We start from the raw sequence: 17,371 nt of genomic DNA on the forward strand, positions 1-17,371 counted from the left end.
AAAATCCGCATGACGTGTGATGTATCCTTACCAGTAGGAGAACCTACCATAAACATTTTATCGAAAATGAGTCACTCATTAAGAGATATCACACTCTTTAGGTTTCCACTTTTGGCCCCCTGGTGGCCAAATCAAGAATCAGATCGGACCGAAATTCATAGTCAGAGGTCACCTGACCTGGTGGGTCTTATGTATGAAGTTTCAAGTTCATAGCCCTAGCGGTTGAGAAACGTGCCACTGTTTTTGAAACAGGATACGGACGAGGACGAGGACGACGGACGATGGACACTTGTGTTGTCTAGACTCCCCTAGGGTGAGCCAAAAACAAACAAACTGGGACAAACATACTTGTTATTTTTCATTTATTTATATCTATAAATAAACCTTTAACCTACATTGGGTAGTTATATAAATCATGTATGTCAAACAATATACATCACATTAGTTGGGTTGTTAGGAACATCGAACATCATACATTGAATTGGTTAATCAATATGGACCTGACTGTTTCAGAGTCAACTCAGGCATGTTAGGGAAAATACAAAGAGGAAGCTGGAAGAACAGAACAGCAGAGTTCATTCAATACGATAATGAGTTAAAAAACACAGATTCTACAGATCCTCTTAACTGGAGAATAGAATAGCATCATTTTGGCAATTAAGTTTATGCATGCAACATTCTTTGTATTCAAATTATACCATTTATAAATCCAATCTAGTCATGTCTGATCATGGATTTAGTAAAACCAGTCGATAACAACCTGATAACATGTATAAGCATGAGGCACACAGAGGTTACAGACTTCCGGCTTCCTTCCTTGGAAAAATATCATAAGCATATCGCTGTGTATTCTCTAAAGGTTTTGGCAAAACTTTGAACCATCGTAACAGTGTAAACTTTTGCGCCTATTCAATTGCAAAAATTTCCGAAAACCCCCAAATTTTGCAAGTTCTATTTTGGCGGATTATGAAATTTATTTTGCATCTTCTAATCAAAAAAACTTTTTCGCGATACATATTTTCGCAAATCACAGTTATCCCTGAAATCTGCGAAAATGAAACACCTCAACCACCTAAAATTCGTCTGTTTACAGTTGTAGATTATCACTGTTGATTACACCAATAAAAAATCCCCAAATTACCTTGGTTGAAATGTTTTATAATTGCTTTCCGTGTAAAAATACATGGAAAGCAATAACAGTATGATTGCCCGAAGCCATTTTGGTGTTGCAACAATAAACCACTCCCGTTAGTACAAAAACATGAAAGCAGTCAATGTTTAATAGAACAAAAACTGATAGCGCACTGCCAGTACAATTTAAGGACCACCAAAAACTGTTGGGTTGAAATGTCATTTTGCTTCAAACATTGGCCAAGCACCTTGGTTCTAGCCTACATTTTAGCTCTACCCCTGTAGTGTATGGTGAGACAACAAAACCGTGAGTTCACTGTCAATCCCTAAACCATCCATTTGTTCCCAATCTGGATATGGTTAGTCAGGGGTTTCCAACTTGCCAGAAGGTGAGGTTGTCGGACGGTACGCAAAGTTTTTGAAAGTGTGCAATTATCTGCCGCAGGCGCACTACTAGTGAGGGTCTGGGAATTTTTAACGTTAGATGTGCTGAGATGCGTTCTGAGGCATTTTCCAATGAGATTACAGCTTTCAGAATTGCCTGAGAGATCGTCGTCTTTTGATACTGAAATGTAATGCCTCCATCACTGAAGAGCGAGAACGTATAAATTATGCATATTGCTCAGAGAGTGGCACCCAGATTTGCAGGCTTTGATGTGATTGGCTATCGCCCAAGGTAGCCTTCCGAATGAGATCACTACTACGAACGCTGTATATGGAAAGCAAGCCGACTTGTCAGTCATATGATGTGATGGAATTATTACGTTTATTGCCGAATACTCCAGGAACATGACACAATGTTCTTTGAGCAGCGAAAAAATCTTTTTTTTCAGGAATAGTTTGACTATCAAAATGTGTACAAAGGGATCAAATAAAAACTATTGTGGAGCTTGTCGGCAAAGATTATCGGCTTGTTGGAGCGTTTATCAGCTTGTCGCTGGCGGTCTCCAAGGCTTCTTCACTTGGTGCGATAACCCGGTTACTGAGGTTGGAAACCCCTGTTAGTTTTATACACAGTTCCAGGTCTGTAGTATTGAATTTTGGTTAGGTTTATGAATAAACATACAAATTTTCTCAAAGAAATGTACAAATATTTACTGTTATAATCGAGTATTTTTTCATCAAATGCATAAATATGTCACACGAAATTCACACCATATTTTTTACACATAACACGCACTTTCACCCTCAACTACAAAGAGAAATCAGAACAAAACAGGGCACATTTCGTTAGAAAATTATTTACAAAGTTATCAAACCTAAACGAACTATAACTAAAAGCATCTTATCTGCAAAAATCTAGACCATTAAAATAAAATACTGTTTTGGCAGTCACCTAGTAGCACTATGGATAAACCACTTTTAACCCCTCGGTGTGTGACCCCGGCTGACGGGGTCACATTCCGCATCAGACCCTAGTCTGCTTTGCCCATAACTCCCTCAATGTCGTTGTATGGACATGAGAACAAGTGCATGCGACAGAGAGTTAAAATTCCAAACAAAATGAAACAGCCAGGAGCCATTGTGCTCACCATATAGATATTTGGTGGTTAGGAATTCATCCTGGTTAAAACATGCTACATGTAGAGTATAAAGTTCAAACCAAAGTCGGTACGACATGTGATGTATCGTTGCTTGGAGTACGTACCATAAATATATCATCGAAAACAAGTCATGAATAAGCGAGATATTGCACTTTTTACCTTTTTTAGTTTTGGCCTTCTGCTGGCCAAGTCGAGAATCAGATCAAACCGAAATTTGGTGTCGGAGGTTACATGACGTAGGGAGTCATGTGTACCAAATTCAAAAGCACAAAAGTCTTGTAATCCCTAACGGTTACGTTAAGTATCCTTAAGGACGTTACCTCTTTCAGTTAATCCCATTAGAATTTTCATGTTAAGACTAAACGGCGCCGTTAAAGCCAACATGATTTTGAACAACCCAGCCCTGGTTGCCAAGTTCAGAATCAGATTGGCCTGAAATTCGGTGTCGGAGGTAGTCATGTGTACCAAATTAAAAGTTCATAGCTTTAGCGGTTAAGAAACGTGCCATAGTTATGCTTAAACAGCCAATTTATGCCTTTAGACCTATGTGACCATGAAAATTAGGCCAAATCAAAAACCCACATGACATGTGATATATACTTACTAGGAGAACCTACCATAAACATTTTATGGAAAACGAGTCCCTCATAAGAAAGATATCACACTTTTTAGGTTTCCACTTCTTGCCCCTTGTTGGCCAAGTCAAGAATCGGATCGGACCGAAATTCATTGTCAGAGGTCACCTGACCTGGGGGGTCCTGTGTACAACGTTTCAAGTTCATATCTCTAGCGGTTAAGAAAGGTGCTACTGTATACAGGATACAGACAACAACGACAAAAACGGATGACGGACACAGCGGTGTTGTACAGACTCCCTACGGTGAGCCAATGAGCTCAATTTGCCGCACCTGGCTTGAATATATAAAACTGCCAGCAACATTTCACTCATCTGGCTGTCAACCAAATCTCGAATGACACATCTTGCCAGAAAATGACTCTTCTGAGAAAATTACTCCATTTTAATAGCTACCCCTAACAATCAATCAAATAACCAAGATACCTTCTGCTGAGAGAATGACTCCAGGTACACACCTCGCTGTGCCATCTGCAGAAACTTATCAAGGCTGCAACCCAATCAATAAACCAGGTTTTACTTTCACCAACCCAGCCTAAAATATACTTTTACTCACTCTACCATGAAAAAAGGCTACCAGCTTTTACTTTTTTCAGCCCATTAAGGAAGTAAAAACTAATAACCTGCTGCCAATGCGAAAAATGCAAGGGATCCTGAGTGAGGTTTCATAGTAATAACCATCACAAAATGATCGGAATGTTAAAAGTACAGAAACATGTAAACCAAATTGGCATTGAAACAGCACATTCCATGTAGTATGATAAGGAATTAAGATTTGTCATTACACAAATTACATGTAAATGTAATTTGTGTAAAAGTCTTGGGCATCTTGTACCTCATACTGCAATTAAGAATACACACCAATAGTGACCGAGACAAATGCAATTCAGGAAAATAACATACATGTACATGTAAAGTTGTACAAGTATAGCTTTACAGTACAGAACACAACTAGCAGTATAGTAATACCAACATAGGCTAGAATTGAACCACCTAACTTAAATTAAATCTTCTCTGAATCTGTTTCCCACATTTGAAAAAAAATATGACAGCAGGTTTCCCAACATGAATAGGCCAAAATAGTATAGGAAATATAACTCTAAAAATGGGAAAGTATAGGAATTTCTGTGCCTGTTTTGATCAAAATGACAATCTATCACTATAAAAATCCCTATGATTAGATGTACATGTAATACCAGTAACTGCTCAACTTCCTTTATAAACAATATTAATGGTTGGTCAAAATCAAGTCCTGATTTTTATGGAAAGACAGGAAATAAATGAATAAATGAAATATCCCAAGCTGACCTTCAAAATATAGGAAATATAGGAATGGTGAGAGCCCTGCGACAGCTACTGCCAAGGAAAACCAGAGCAAAATCATTGTTACAACTGATCAAAACTGTCTCTCCTTTATATTAAATGCCTTGGAGGAAATATTGGAACACAAAGAAGGTCTGCATGTATAAAATATACCCACAATGGGAGACTGAAACAACACACCCTTTAATTGTTAAAGACTAGCCCCAGAACACACAAACCGGTCTTATCTGAGGCTGATGTTGGGGGATATCTCTCATCAAGGTGGCTGTTTCAACATTGTGACAAAACCCTGGAGTTAAAGGTTTTTCACAAAAAGAAATCCATAAAGTGTGCCTGCTGAAGAACTTATAAACACCAATGCTTGTGTTAACCATCTGTTAAGCACTCAACAAACGAGCCATTTAAATTGCAGCTTACCTCGGACTATTATCACTGCCTGTGCGACAAAGGGATCTCTCGTCTGCAGGAACGGTAATCATTGGGTTTGGTACAGACTTGTCACTGTGACCTGTGATGATCTGCCGCAAACAAGCCATAATTGTTGCATGCAATTTAAATCGCTAGCAGCAGCAATTCAAATCACGTGTCTGTGGAGTGCTTTATTCACATGGGAATTCACAGCTGCAATTTCATGCTGTACTCGCATACCAGTTGTGGTTGACCAAATTCTTTTCAACAATAGTTCATCGAAGGTTTAACTGACTATCCACATCAATGTCATATGCTGGGATATTACAAACAAGATAATATCACTTTTTGCCAGCAGAGAACAGAAATATAATTTTCAGAGAAAGGTCAACCACAGGGTCTCCACTGCAACTTATTATGGCGCACAAAATGGTAACAACGATCCCTGCTCATCAAGACAAACCTCATATCTGACAGTTAGCCTCATTAGAACAGAAATAGTCGTGAAAGGAATCAACAGCAAAGCACACTTTCATGAACAACTCACACAGTAGTTAAACTGACCGGTGAAAAATCCAGTACATGCTTGGTTAAATCGTGGTGTTCTTTTTGTATTTGATTACTTTTGTAATGACCTGTAGTTGCTGTCACTTTTGGTTCTATGGGCTGTCAGTGTCGGACACTGTTCCAAAGAGAACTAATGACCAATGCACCAAGAGGTCAAATCCCAGAAAATGCTGGAGTTTTCCCGTGGGGCCAGAGGGGACCACCACCATCTAATCAAGTACATACTGCAAACTAAATAAATATTTGTTTTTGGATTTTTAAAATTTTTTGTTTTGAATAAGATGCCAGCATCTTTTGTAGGGCTACCAGCGCCCAGCGTCGTCAGCATCATAACCAACTGAAAACAATAGGAGTCTGCCCAGCTGAGAGATTTTGTTTTGTCCACTTAACTGCCTAAATTAAAAAAAACTGTCTGTGAAAAACTAAAGCTCTGCGCTCATGAGTGACAAAATGAGCCTAGAAATGAGAAAAGTGCTGGCTTCAGGGTATTATCAAGTTCACTCCACATGACAAACAACAATGATGCGGTCGCATCAAAAACCACAAGGTAACCACTGGTTATGCCTGATCTGTCATGCCTATGCCTTTCAACGCTGAGGACATGTTTTAAAAATGTTTAGGGTGACCTTGGGGATGACACAAAGGTTTCAGCGAATGTTGATTAAACACTTGCGTTGGAAAGTCACACCAACATACCTGACATTACTGGGATATGGAACATGCCAGGCAAGGGATTTACAGCACATGTCACCAATGATGACACTATTTACGACCTTTAAGGCAGAAAAACTGGTCAGATGAACAATATAAAATCAGCTGAACAGACTCCATAGAAGAGGAAGGAAACATGTCAACAACATCTTTTGCTGTGAATGACTTGCTTAGCACTTTATGTCATATGTCCAGATCATGTGCGGGTCATGTGCTTGTCATGCCCTTCCATAGACATGTCATACGCACACGGCAAACATGAGTTTAATTTAAAGCCTTTAGGTGGCAACACCTTTTAATATTATTTGCCCATTTAGATTAAAGTAAGCACTATTCAGCATTGCTTTCCACTGATCTGCACAGGCTGGTGCAGGCCAAAAATGGCTTCCACAGCAAAAGGGTTAAAATTCAGATTGATTGGTTGCTACATTTGTATCATAAATCGTTCTCTCGACCAGTGTCGTAATATACTAATAGTTGTTTTTCTTGCTGAGTATATGAGTTTGACCAATGGAATGGCTTGCTTCATCACTGCGAAGACGAAAAACACCAAAGATGAAAGTGCCCCTTCCCAAAAAATGGTTAAAAATTCGCCCGAGATGCAATTCCGGAATCATACCTGGGCGTTTAAAGGTGGATTAAACAAAGCAGGAGGATCAGATGAAGAATAGTTGTGAGAATAGGGAACATCCACGCTGTCATCCGACTCTCATGCACATCATGCACGTCATCACATGACACTGGATGCTTACCTCCGGGAGTAAACATTTGAGGAACTCTAAAGGATTAGCAAATACACGTTGAATATGAATAATCAAATTTCAGGATATTTTTTAACTGTCCAACCAAACCTTCAACCTCTGCTCGAAGTTATCATGATGCCAGCACCAATTTTAAGAGCAAACAAATTAGGCTGCTTTGGTTGGCTAAAATAGTACGAGGGCTTTACGGGACTACTATTCAGCCATGTCAGCTGTGATGGTCTCTTTTCGAATTTCACTCTGGAGGCACAATAATGATCTAGGGTGTCTTGTTAATAGAGTCACACAAAAATCCAGAAATTCAAAATACTCTTGTGTACGAAATACACCTAAGGGCTGACCATGTTCAAAACTCAACTCACGTGACCAGATGGAAAACCATTCGAGAAGACAAATATTAGATAGTGTCACAGATTTTAAGTAAATAGATACGCCGACAAATGTTTATACATAACAAACAATCAAGCTTCTTCTCTTAGCTTAGTAATTTTGTTTCCATGCTCCTTCCCTTGATAGAAGAACTAAAAAAGCAGAAATCTTGTTATAAGGAGGAGGGAACTTGCTATTAAGGCCTCTCCTCCTTACCCTATTACACACACATAAAGACAAGATAAACACTTGGAAATCTTGTCATCACCCTAGTGAATCAACTCCCCAGCATGCCAAGAATCAGACAGGCCTTCCAACTTGTTGAGCTATCCTGTCCTTTGAAAGGAGAGTTTTCATTGTTCTTGGAAAAACTGTGTTGTTGGAGTATTTTAACGAGATAACGTTGTGCTCAACTGGTAATAAGGTTCTTAACATGTACAAGCATGACTTGCATCACATCTAGAGGAAAATGCACCAACAGTCTGTACGGTTGATAGTGACAAATTGCAAGGAATGTCTAAACTGATTCCGTTTGTGCAATGGTTAAAGTTGGCGGTTTACAGCAGCGTAGTTGGTTGGGCCGGCTAGCCCATGGCCTACACCACTCATGAACAACCCAACACAACGACAGAGAAACCATGTGTGTGGTGACATAGGTTAACCAGAAAAAATGAGAATAGAACCTGAGAACTTTTCTCAAGAAAAAACGAAAAAATTCAAAAACTCAATAAAGTATCTTTCTACACAGGATCTACATCTTTTAAAATAGACCTCAGACAGTTGCTGAAAAGTTTTTTAAACCCATGCAGACCTTTTTTTATTGTGTATGCTCACAGGATGCAGTTCTTAGAAAAAGCGAACGATCCTCCCAGGCAGTGCATGCAAACAAGCCCTGAAATGGCTCGTTCTTGCTCATGCTTTATCTGATTCTGGGTAGACATCTGGTATTCGTCTCAAGGCAACATTAGTATTGGAAATTAATAATAGATTTAGATAATCGCTACAGTGATGATTGCTGGCTAAAGGGTTAAGGCAAATCATGAGCACAGGTACAACGTATCTTAAAATCTACCTCTTTGCTCGCTCGCTATAACATGTAATCAATGTCAATTGTCAATGATCTTCCTTGGGGAGTCTGCTACCCTAAAAACCTCAATCAATTTCATTAAATAGGATATTTATATAGAGCTACAAGCACATGGAAGTACGTGACTTTTGAACAGCAGTATTTGAACATTAGGATAAAAGAAATTAGTTCAAAATGGGATCTATATTTTGCACCTCAAAATGGTGGCGAAGGTACCTGAGTATGCCGCGTACACATCGCGAGTGGTTTCAGTAACTTCACGTTTGTATCTCCTTGATGACGTGATGCGTGGTTGGTTTTCTTTCCCGACTTTTCCGTCGACTTTGATTTTGACGATCGCAATGATTTCCGTGGGGTCAAGTCTGCGGCGTCACCTGTATTTTGACAATAATGCAATTTTTTTACGTCTGACTTTTGCCGGTTTTGTAAGACATCCTGGTCTAGTTTATTCCCCGTTTTACTGCCGTCGCAACTGGGCGTTGTGCATGTCGATGTCGAGCTTGTTTTTGATTCACTGTCCTCCGATATGAGTCGCTCAGCAGGAGGATTATAGGGCCGCGGTTGCATTGGAAGTTTATTCAATCCAACCTCGGCCAAGTCAATGTTGCTGTCAAACAAATGGCTATTTTGCATATCCTCGCCGATGTACGAATTAAAATTCATACTCGTCGAAACCGAACTTTGTCCTTTATTGGAATTCCGCAATGAAATGTACTTATACGAATTATTTCTTACGTCTTTGGCCATATCAATTTTTCCGTATTTATTGTTAAAAATGGCCACAGGCAACGATTTGGACGTAGGTGACCTTTGTCCTTCTTTTAAAACATGTGACCGATCGCTCTCAGGACTCCGCGACAGGTAGGACATGGAGCGATACCCGGACGTGTTCACATCCCGGCTTGGCTGCGTGTTATCCAGATCTGGTGAGGCTCGGTCCCGTGTAAATTTCTCTAGGCTCTCAGGCTGCGACAGACACAGTTCGTGCACGCCAGAAATACTGACCTGAAAAATAAGAGAGAGTGTATTCCTGTTACTGTTAGAGAGTGATACTGGTCCTGTGAGAGAGGGATACTGGTCACAAAATACCCAACTGTAAACCTGGAAATATTTCAGGCCATTTTCTTTCATAAAATAGTGTCAAAAATAGTGCCAAGGGTACAGTGCCCACTTGGCAGTAGGAATTCGAAGCAGGTTGAAATTTGGTAAAATCAAAAACTTGTATTATATGTGATGAATCTTTAGTAGCTGCACCTACAGTAGAAATATGAGCGTCTTAGCTCAAAGGATATGGGAGCTAGACCAGTTTTAAGTTTTTCAGAAAAAGCCACCTAGTGGGCAAAGTAAGAATCACACCGCAACCAAAATGGAACTCGACCTAGATTTTAGGGTGATACATATGAAAAATGAAAAGGATCCGTCAAAAACTGAAGAGGCTAGAGCGCTGACAAGGGCACCAATTAGGAATCAGCCATTTTATGCCACTTGGCCTTGTTTTCCCTTAAAACAAGGCCAAATTAAAAACCCATAATATATATGATGTATCCTCAATAGATGTACCTGCGATAGAAAAATGGAGCACCCTAGCTCAAAGCATGAGTACCAGACAGCTATTTTTAGTTTTATTTTTACAAAAAGCCCCCTGGTGGCCAAATTTGGAATCAAATTTCGCTCAAAATTGAACTTGGCCTAGATCTTGGGCCTATATATGCCCATATGAAAGATGAAAATGATCTGTCACAAAATGAAGACAGTAGAGCGCTCACAAGGCAAAAAGTTGACAGGCGGACGGATGGACGCATGCACGCACGCACGCACGAGAGACCACCACCAACCACGCTGAGCACAGCATAAGCCCTGTAGGTCTACGACCTGCGGGTGGTGAAAACTGCATAAATATCGAACTACCCATCTTAAAGTTATGGCAGGTAGAAAATTCAAACATTCTAGGTGGTGCAGGAAGAACAAACTGATGATGTACATTGTGCTGTTCTGAAATGAATTTGTTCATAGTTTCATGCCTATATGTGACCCGCCATGACGAAACAAGTTGCACGTGGCTCCGACCTTGACAGGTTGAGACAAACTGGTTGTTCATTTCACTGTTGTCTGCCTTTTGTGACATCTGAATACATCAATTTCTTCTATTATGTCCTGGTGTCATTTTAGGCTCATCTTCTGTGCGACATGCGACTCATTTTGTCGTGGTGGGTCACATATTCCTTAACTAGACATTAACATGCTCACTTTAAGCTCATGCCTGTGACAAGGTGATTAAAATATAAGCATGAAACTATCAAAACTTTATTTCAGTACAGCTCAAAGTACATCCCTGCACCACCTGGAATATTTGAATTACATGCTGCTATAACTTTAGAATGAGTAGTTTTGATTTTTATGCGGTTTTCACACTTGTGTTTCTGATGTTAGGCCCTTTTATTATTCATACCCCAAGTCAAAATTTTAATAAAAGCATTTTAGGTCACCTTTAACCCTTTGGGTGCCGGCCGCTTGTGTAACCCGTGCCGAGGTTTTTTAAGGAAATTAAATTTTTCAAAGGTTTTTATACTAGTATGGCAAACATGTAAATACACCCTATAACCATACATATTTGGCCTTTGGCTAGTGGTGCTTGATGCAGTAGGCCCTGAAAGTAAATGATTACAATCACTGTCCAGCTCTGACCCCCTGACCCTCAGGGCACCTCCCTAGGGACATCCCTTCACCCCTCACCCTCAAACCTAGTAATTATATCATGCTTATATGTATGCAGAAAATTACAGCTGCTAGAACCACCCACTGGCTACTGTTTTTCATTTTGTGAATTTGGCGCCTGTGATCAGATGACACAATAAGTGACAGATCCACAGAAAAAGTTGTCCCAGTGCTGCCATCTGAGAATTTTTACTGTAACTGTTTTACCCGTGTGCCATACGTCCAAATCAATGGGAATAACGATAAACCTTGGCACACTACAAACATGAAATGTGGAAGTGTGTCGGACGTTTATATGGCACATCAATTTCCAAAACGTGGACGTAAGTCGTACACCTATAAGGCACCCAAAGGGTTAACAACACTATTTATTGCTGTTGTGGCCCGGCATAGACTGTGCTCATTTAAAATTTGACATCTTGGAATGGGAGCTCACATACTGAGCTACACTTGGTGATTTCAGGCCAGTTGAAAGTAACATTAGTAGCACTGGGTGAGCTTCAGACCCACAACCTTCTGATCTCAAGTCGGACACTCTTTCAATCTGTCACATCCCTAAATTACTAAATTATAAAACAAAAATTTCCAAAAAAAATAACTACTAACCTCTGAATGACCCCTGGAAGACATCAAAACCTGTTTCACGTTTGCCGTTCGACTAGGGCTAATATTCCGTACAGGGTATTTCTCACTGGAACGAGGAACATTCCGATTCTTCTCCACAGAATTCCAATATTTCTGCACTGATGAATCAAGGGAGTTTTCTGTGTTCGTTGTGGCGTCAGCTTTCATTGAAACATTGCCATCCGATTGGTTGAATCTGCTTGATTTTGATAGGTTGCTATCCGAATGACATGATTTACTTGTGTTTGATTGGTTGAATGATTTGCTCGTGTTGCGGGACCGTGAGTCGTTGGAATCTGGTACGGGTGTGAAGTTGTTTGATGTAGGCGAGAAGGCTGACTGTGGTTGTGGGGTAGAGCAGCGGGACCCGGAAGACCCCTTGATCGGGGCAAGATCGAGGGCTTTCTCCATTGCAGTCAGTTTGGCATCAGAGTTAAGGCTGAAGTTGGAAATGATGTGATGAGTAAGTTAAATCAGGAGAAAAATGTGAGTATTTCCCCGATTATTTGCTTCAGCCTACATACATGTTCACGACCATTTGTTTTTCATGATTTGGGAGGCAAACACAACCTCTCCAAAATGTCAACTCTTCCATCAAACTCTACTCATTATCATTTCCTCAGTAAAAAAGAATAAATGTACATAACATTTGGCCGAACTGCCAAAAACCTACAATAAAGAGCTGCTTTTGTTGTGTTGCATCAGCTGAGGTTATAGGTTACATAAAATTTGAGAGCAGAAAAAGAAGAATTTGGCAATGATACTTTGACTAATTCACTGATTTCTGGACTCACTTTTCCTCATTTTGAGCAAGAAGTTGTCTGAAACACTGCAGGTAGTGCTGTTTGAGCGTTTTGGCGGTAGTCTGACGTTCCTTGCTCATTTCCATTCGCACCGTCTTGGCAGCTCGGTTGTTCGTTTCGTTTACATGCTTCATGACATCATCTGGAAGACACGGTTATTAAATAAATTGCTGATAATGCTTTGAGTGGTAACTAAATCACGGTAAATCGCCAAAATGTTTCGGATTTAGCTAATGATCTTGACTCACAAAAATCAAAATGGCGAGAAAACATTTTTTGGATTTAAAAATGGAAAAATTTCATAATCTGGGAACAATAACAGTCATTAAAAACAATATTTTCACACAGTTAATACATCTTGCTCAATCAGTCTGATGACAATTGAAAGTCAATCTGATATGTCAGGAGTATAGACAACTAATTCCATTAGCAGTGTGTTTTACAGTTGAATGTGCATAGCGCAAAACGTCCTAAAGATAAGCAGGCTGTCATATAGACCTGATGCACTTGATTAAGACAGTGATTTTGGTAGGATCGATGTTCAGCAGTGGCTTCTCACACACTGGGCTTGACTTAAGGTCAGCACACTGTTAACCACCAGATAAGGTTCTGCGTGCAGCATGTCGTGCCCTGTGACACGTACCTCTGATTTTATTGACGGTATTGAGGTAATATGTCCTCATTTCCTCCATTGCAGATTTTTCGACATTCGCTATATTCTCCGTCTGAAAATAGCAAGCAAACATATGGTTACTCAGTGTCTTCGCTGACTGCTTCAAACACATCGAACAACGTGTTTCTAAAACAGTGCCAACTGCGACATGTTTAAAATAGTGCCACATTGAAAAAAAAAATCATCTAATTTCAGAAATATTTGTTAAGACCATTGTTTAAACCATTATACAATGTACAATGCACCCAGATGCCTTAAAACAATTTAACCCTTTGCTGCTGTATATGTCAACATCATACCCACTTGACAATAACATGCTGATCGCCAACAATGACCTATTGTTGTTATCGGATAAGAGATGTTGAGTTTGAGTTTTTGACAAGAGCGGTGATGGTATTAGCCTTGACAAGGATGCCAGGGCGATGTTTGTAAAAGGGGGCTTTAGGGTAATTAGGGTTGTTTTTGAGGATGAATGAATTTTCAGAAAATTTATTATAGGGTATTTCATAAAACATTGATTTTTTATCCTGTTTATAATACCAAATTCTTATCTTTCAGATTATGGATGAAAAAAAAGGTACTGACACATTTTTCATTTTCCGGAAAATTTTCAGTGACGTCAAGGTAAAAATTTGTGAAAAATTGAGAAGGCAAAATGTGATGAAAATAATTGGGCCAAATTCATAAAGGACATTTAGCTTAAAACAGCGTTTAACTACTGAGCAGATAGATTCAGGTCATTCATGTAAATCTTCACAGAATATGAATAGGCCCTGAAACAGATTAGGGAGAAGTTACACACGTCTAACCCTTAAACGCCCTTTATGAATTTGGCCCATTATCTTTTTTAATGCAGAACATTAATACATGTATCTATCCTGCAATGCAATGGCATGATCATTTTTGTGAAAATGAAAAAAAAAATGTGTCCCCACAGGCTTCAACAGCAAAAGGGTGAGAATCCACTTAGCATGAAACAGTGAAAATCATATTTTAAAACAGTATGGAACAACAAAAATTGGCATCCACGTAAAAACTTGATAAAACGCCGGGAAATCAAAAGCCAGGAAAAACACTGGCACTAACGGTTGATATGGTGGCAGAGAATAAAATGTGGTCTATTAGATCAGTTTCCAGCCTGTAAAAGACTTATCTGAAAATGAGAGTGACTCAGTATTGCTAAAAATATTAGGAAATCTTCAGCAAAAAGCGATCCGAAAGGAACCTCTTGTCTGTGCCATGTTCCATGCCTGCATCATTTGAGATGTGTGCTTTAATTGTGATTTAATTGCATGTGACGAAAATCACTTATTTGCATTGGTCATCAATATCAAACCAGGCGATTATCCGTTCAAACCGTGCCGATCCACCATCGTATACCCATCCTTCACCACCGATAACTCCCCCTGATCGGCCGTAGGAGGGATGTTAATTTATCGGTAGTCTCCCTGTATTCCCTTCCTTTCACTCGCGTCCATGTCGCGACAACACTAACATTACACTCACTCGTGGTTGTCGCACGAGACATCATAGACTAAAAGCCATCATAATTGAAAACCAGGTGTTCAATGAGTACGGTTCCAGGGATGCTGACCTGACCCAAATGCTCAGTGCATATTGTATAGAAGAAGAGTAACCTGATCCTGAGGTTGGCACTATCAATTCAGGCTGTCATTCAACTGCTTTGTGTCGAGCAATTTGATAGGCCACCCGTTTATGACGGTGCGTCCGACAGATTACCTGGCCCTTGATGTCAGTGGTGACTGGAGGAGACTTTAGGACTGATATTCACTGCCGATAAGTCACCATGGTTTTACCCGCAGACGAGAGATTCTTTTGTTGCACACAGCAGGGATTAGCTGGCAGCGATTTAAGTCATTCGTTTGCTTCTAAATAATGTTCTATGTCAAAAACATGACTCTTATTGGGGGTGCACTCAAACAGTTCTCATGGCTGGATTTGAGCGTCTATAAATTTTAGAGTCTTTAAAATATCCGAACACTACCAGACTGTATCAAATGAAGTTTCAAAGGCAACAGAAACGAATATTAACTCCTCAATTCAACAGTGCCCTTTCTGCGGCCAAAGTATTTCCTGGGATAACACAGGCTGCCAGCTTGACATTTTTCATTACAAATAAACTGCGACATTTGGTTTTAGAAGAGCACAGCTTTTGATGTCATGATGGTCATACTACAATGTGATCTTACTTTTGATGCAATGAAAAAAACAACATTTGAAAATCGTTAATACCTGAGATATTTTATTCGTGACATCCTGTAGAGTTCGCTTCGTCAACTCCTGTTTCTCGACGATATGCTGTTTCTTGAGCATTTCCATGGCGACAGTGTGATGCTTCCTGACCTCGATAACTTTGGCCTTCATCGCCTCGACAACCACCTGGTGGTGAGCTTCCATACTCTTCTTCAACTGTTCTAGATCCTGGAGGAGGGAAAGTGGAAATTTAAGTTGTGGATTTATATTCTGATGTCAACAATGTTAAGATTATCAACTGACTTAAAACTCTGCCTGTGACACGGTTTGTGGGCATTTCATCCATTGTCCGATATGTTAACACTTTGAAGCCCGATCTCGAATTGAGTTGCCAAAGAAAAACCTCTCTGTTTGCCTAATCTCGACTATAGCCACAAAACTCACTTGGCATCCCTTCACTTAGAACACTGACTACAGCTTTGTGCAACTGAGGTATTCTTGGTTACATACTGTGGTAGCTGAGCATGATTTTCATATACGGTTTTCCAGGATGAAAATTTGAGTTCTGTGAGTATTTTGGCATCAAAGGTGATGAAAACAACATTTTGCTCCAGAAACCCAGGCTTTATGAGTTGGTATTTCTCCAAAGGGTTCAAGGATCGTGATAAGTGACTTTTACCTGTGTGAAGTGGGTGCTGTGTACAATGTTGATATACCTGTTATGGAGGTGCCTTACCCTTTTCCAAAATACATATTTCCTTATTTCAAAATATCAAATTCCTTATTTCAAATTGTACTATTCTGCATGACAAAATATTAAAGTTTTGCTCCTTTCATTTGCCTTGGGGGAGGGAGAGGCTGCGATGGTCATTCTCGTGATAAAAGAGATCTCACCATCTTACAAAGCACCACATGAATCCAAGCCCTACCTGTTTCCGCTGATTTTCTGAATCCAATATCTGACGCTCAGCTTTCCGTATCCGATCCCGCAGCTCCGCCAATCGTTTCTCACATTTTGCGTGCACAATTTCAATCTCTTCCCGCTCGTTTCTCACCCGGTGTAACTGCTCTTGGCACAGTTCCAACTTTGTTGCAAAATCGTTTTTCTCACGCTCGCAACTATCGATCATATCGTTATACTCCATTTCTAAACTGTTCTTCATTTCTTCTTTATGTTGCTCATATTTTTCTAATGTGGCAGACGTCATGTTTAGTTTTTCTTGATATGACATGATCACCTTTTCATACTTGAGTTCCAAGTCCTTTAACTGTTTCGATGTCTTTTCCAGTTCGTCTTGGAGGCGCTGGCGCTCACCGGTAGAACTATCCACTGTACGGCTGAATTCCGTTTCATAGCGAACCTGAAATTGATTTTAAAAACTGTCATATAGTTTGATGAGAAAATTGCAGCCCACATAATACTATCATTTGATGCCCAAAAATTTGTTTGAAATATTGATGAAAAGCAAACTCAAATTTAAAGATTGACAAACCAGCTTTGTTTTCTTTTAAATAGGCACAACCCGTGTCACTAAAATGACTCTGATTTAGCAAATAATACCATCAAATAGCCTGAATAAGAAATGAATGTGTATCAAGATTTTAAATTCCAATACGCAATGGTTGCTTGAAGTAGAAGAACATTTTATGAGATTACTACATAGAAAATTATATAATCATTGGAATGGCAGTCACCCATCAGAACCCAGATCTAACTAGCCAGGGTGTTCATTGGATTTGATCAGCTTGCTAAGGTGGGCACAAGTTCAAGACAGTAGAACCCAAATATCTCCCCAATGAACCGAAC

General features: G+C 39.7%; 1 protein-coding gene across 1 annotated transcript in view; it reads right to left on the reverse strand.

Moving 5' to 3' along the window:
- Nucleotides 1-345: 345 nt before the first annotated feature.
- Nucleotides 346-17,371, reverse strand: part of LOC135498732 (centrosomal protein of 152 kDa-like) — a 43,866-nt gene continuing 26,840 nt past the window's right edge. The window contains exons 23-28 of the mRNA XM_064789120.1: nucleotides 16,494-16,925; nucleotides 15,604-15,792; nucleotides 13,321-13,402; nucleotides 12,669-12,819; nucleotides 11,857-12,313; nucleotides 346-9,540 (exon numbers count right to left, since the gene is read on the reverse strand). Coding sequence (XP_064645190.1) covers nucleotides 8,731-9,540; nucleotides 11,857-12,313; nucleotides 12,669-12,819; nucleotides 13,321-13,402; nucleotides 15,604-15,792; nucleotides 16,494-16,925 — 2,121 coding nt within the window. The 3' untranslated portion in view covers nucleotides 346-8,730. The remainder of the gene's footprint in view (nucleotides 9,541-11,856; nucleotides 12,314-12,668; nucleotides 12,820-13,320; nucleotides 13,403-15,603; nucleotides 15,793-16,493; nucleotides 16,926-17,371) is intronic.

This window comes from Lineus longissimus, chromosome 14, assembly GCF_910592395.1.
Source record: "Lineus longissimus chromosome 14, tnLinLong1.2, whole genome shotgun sequence".
NCBI lineage: Eukaryota > Metazoa > Nemertea > Pilidiophora > Heteronemertea > Lineidae > Lineus > Lineus longissimus.